This window comes from Nicotiana sylvestris, chromosome 3 (genome assembly GCF_000393655.2).
Source record: "Nicotiana sylvestris chromosome 3, ASM39365v2, whole genome shotgun sequence".
NCBI classification, from domain to species: Eukaryota; Viridiplantae; Streptophyta; class Magnoliopsida; order Solanales; family Solanaceae; genus Nicotiana; species Nicotiana sylvestris.
In genome coordinates, this window is record NC_091059.1 from 146,464,799 (window position 1) to 146,468,693 (window position 3,895).

General features: G+C 38.0%; 1 protein-coding gene across 1 annotated transcript; it reads left to right on the top strand.

The window, feature by feature from the left end:
• Positions 1-983: 983 nt before the first annotated feature.
• Positions 984-3,374, top strand: LOC104224650 (pentatricopeptide repeat-containing protein At3g49240, mitochondrial). Its single transcript, XM_009776330.2, has one exon. It carries the CDS (start codon positions 1,078-1,080, stop codon positions 3,094-3,096), a length of 2,019 nt encoding a protein of 672 aa, XP_009774632.1. The 5' UTR covers positions 984-1,077; the 3' UTR covers positions 3,097-3,374.
• Positions 3,375-3,895: the final 521 nt, after the last annotated feature.

The window sequence follows — 3,895 nt, forward strand, 5'->3', positions numbered from 1 at the left end:
TTTTGTTTGTGGTGTGTGCTTCTTCCTCTCTAAAATTCCAATCAAAACTTACTCTCTTAATACAATTTTGATACATTCAATAACTTTATGTAAAAAGATTGTATCGATAACTTAAATACAAATTTTATACAATGATTCATACATTATACAACTATTGTTCAACTTTCATACAACACTCAAATAGAAAAAATATATAATTACAACATAATACAATTTACATACAATGATAATATAACTTTACACAATTTCGTAAGTATATTGTACGTCATGCCTTCTTCTTCTTCTTCTTCTTCTTCTTCTTCTTCTTCTTCTTCTTCTTCTTCTTCTTCTTCTTCTTCTTCTAGTTTCAATCTGAAATTCAGCCAAAATCAAGTCTAATCTTCATCAAACACCTTCAAAATTGAGATATAAACTCCAAACAATATTCCCAATTGTTTGCAACAACACGCAATCCAAACCAATAATGATTTTTGAAAACTCCAAATTCGAATTCAAAGCTTCAAAGATTTTTAATGACTGTCAATGGTGGAGAGTCAAACACTTTCAAAATTTATTGATTGACAATTTCAATTTGAGCACCAATTATGCAGCATGAAAGGAAATTACTAAGTTAAAACGAGTGAAATCCATTGATGAATTCCATTAAAACTCTATACAACAAGAAAGCATAAAAATAAAGAACATCAAATGAAGAAAAATTGAAAAGAAAAAACAGAGAAGGAGAGTAGAGAGACGAAGACAGAGAGAGTGGGCAATTATGGATAATGAAATAATTGATATTTCTTATTCAATTCCTAATATAAAGGGATACTCATTTAAAATTTATTTGTATATAATTGTTAAATTGTATATGATCATATAATTAAATTGAAATTTGAGTAGTGTGGATAATAAAGTTTCAAATAGTATATTTAAAAAGTAAACGGACTATTTGTGAAAAGATCCGGAGTTTACTCTGGGCTTTTGGATGAAGAATCCGGCCTGTTACACTTTTCTATCGTTTCTCCAATCTTCTGCTACTGCTAAACCCTGACAGAACCCTATTCCCCTCCATTTTCAAACAAGCACCATTTCTAAATGGCTCTCTCCAAACACACCTTTTTCACCCATCACCTCAAAACCCTAGCTAAACCCCATTATCTCCGCCGCCCTCAACCACCACCACCTTCCTTCATCTCCCTCCGTCTCCTCTCCTTCGCCACCCCAGAAGAAGCTGCCGCCGAACGCCGTAAACGCAAGCGACGCCTCCGTATTGAACCTCCTCTATCCTCCCTCCGCCAACAGCACCAACCTCGTCCTACAACCCCTCAAAACCCTAGCTCCGCCAATAACCCTAATGCCCCGAAAATCCCCGAAACTGTTTCCGTACTCACCGGAAATAGACTCAATCTCCATAATAAGATTCTCAAACTGATTCGTGAGAATGATCTAGAAGAAGCGGCGTTGTACACGCGCCACTCTGTTTACTCCAATTGCCGACCCACTATCTTCACGTGTAACGCCGTTATGGCTGCACAGCTCCGTCAGTCCCGTTATTCCGACCTGCTCTCACTTCACCGGTTCATCACGCAGGCTGGCGTGGCGGCGAACATCGTCACACACAATCTGCTCCTCACGGCTTATATGGATTGCCGTAAAACTGATATGGCTATGGAACATTACAAACAGCTTATTAATAATGCACCATTTAACCCTTCACCTACGACTTATCGGATACTTATTAAAGGACTTGTTGATAATAACAAGATTGATAGGGCATTGGAATTGAAGGAGGAAATGTTGTCTAAGGGTTTTAGTGCTGACCCAATTGTGTATAGTTATTTGATGTCTGGACAAGCTAAGGGTTCAAACCCGGATGGTGTTTTCGAACTTTATGAGGAGTTGAAGGAGAAAATGGGAGGGTATGTTTCGGATGGAGTGGTTTATGGGAGCTTAATGAAAGGTTATTTTTTGAGGGGAATGGAGAAGGAGGCAATGGAGTCTTATGAGGAAGCTGTGGGTGCGAATTCTAAGATTAAGATGAGTGCAGTGGCGTTTAACTATGTTTTAGATGCTTTAAGCAAGAATGGGAAGTTTGATGAGGCTTTGAAGTTATTTGATAGGATGTTGAATGAGCATGATCCTCCTAAAAGATTGACTGTGAATTTGGGTAGCTTTAATGTGATGGTGGATGGTTATTGTGCATTGGGAAGGTTTAAAGATGCAATTGATGTTTTTAGCAGCATGGGTGAGAAGAGGTGTAGACCAGACACGTTGTCTTACAATAATCTGATTGAGCAGTTGTGCAAAAACGACTTGTTGGGTGAGGCTGAGGACCTTTATAAGGATATGGGAGAGAAGGGGGTCAGCCCCGATGAGTTCACGTTCGTTTTGTTGATGGATACTTGCTTTAAAGAAAATAGGCCTGATGATGCTGCCATGTATTTTAAGACTATGGTTGATGCTAAATTGAGGCCCAATCTTGGGGTTTATAATAGGTTGGTTGATGGGTTGGTTAAAGTTGGTAAAGTTGATGAAGCAAAATCATTTTTTGATTTAATGATGGGAAAGCTGAGGATGAATGATGATAGCTACAAGTTTATGATGAATGCATTGTTCGAGATTGGAAAGCATGATGAGGTGCTTAAGATTGTGGATAGAATGTTAAGGGAGGATCCAGCCGATTTCACTGATGAGTTGCAAGAGTTTATTCGAGAAGCCTTGAAGAAGGAAGGTAGAGACGAGGAGTTGACCAAGCTTATGGATGACATTGAAAGAGAGAAGAAAGAAGCTGCAGCCGCAGAAGCTGAAGCAGCTGAAAGAGCAAAGGCGAGTGCAAGAGCTGCTGTTTCTTCTTTGATAAATAGTCCTAAATTGTTTGGAAATAAGGAGCCCGAAGAGCAGTCAACAACTGCTGGTGAGGCTGCGAACAACAATGATGATGTTAAACAAGCGGTCCCTGAAGAAGAGGTGAGTGCTCAAGAAATTGCTGCCGAGGCTAGTTCTTCTGGTGAGGGTGCAGAAGCTGAGAACCTGGTTGCTACAGAAGCTAGAAGTGATGGTGCAGAAGCTGAGAACCTAGCTGCTACAGAAGCTAGAAGTGATGGTGCAGTTTGATCGGATAGCAGCATGAAGTTGCAATATGTTGGTCGCAACTAATGAGAAAAATAGCATGTTTCTTTTCATGCTGTCACAGTTGCAAGCATGAAATAAGATCCTCTTTTGATAAATTGCTGGTGGTAAATTGTGTAATTTAGATGAAAATGAAATGAATGATTTTCTATATCATCTTTAAAGTAAATGGTGGGCGACAAGTTGTAATGCAACAATGTATGGTGGAATCTAATTGTTATTATTTCTTGTTACACTAATACACAAGTTATATTGTGATTGTAGGTTTACCTACAAGGTAGTGTTATTGACATAGTTAAATGTTATGAGGCATTAGCTTCCAATCTGGTTGTCTGAATGCTCGTGGCTATAACATTTTTCAAGCAGAGAGCAACTGCCATAATGTGAACAAACTGCAGGCTCTATATTGTAATCTGTTCTTAATTAAAAAAGATTATTGATCTGTTATGGGGTTGGCCTCTTTTCATTTAGGAATCTTGCACTACGTTTATCTTTGAATTATTTGGCGGCATGAACTATTATTGCCAATATTAGATTTATCATAGAGATTTTATTATGGATACAATCAAAGGGCTTACAAAATTCAAAACTTGAGAAGTAAGGAATTATCGATGGCCTTTGTTTGAATGGAAAGCAAATGGAAACTTTATTGTAGTGGACGCTGGTTTTGAGCATTTCGCTTATTCTTATTATCTTTTATTACAGCCATAGGCGATAGAATAATCATTCCAATGAACCTTGATCTAGATTGTTTCTAATTATCATTAATCATTCGAGATGAAGC

Coding starts and splice junctions, on each gene's coding strand:
- LOC104224650 (XM_009776330.2), top strand. CDS start 1,078: ATGGCTCTCTCCAAACACACCTTTTTCACCCATCACCTCAAAACCCTA.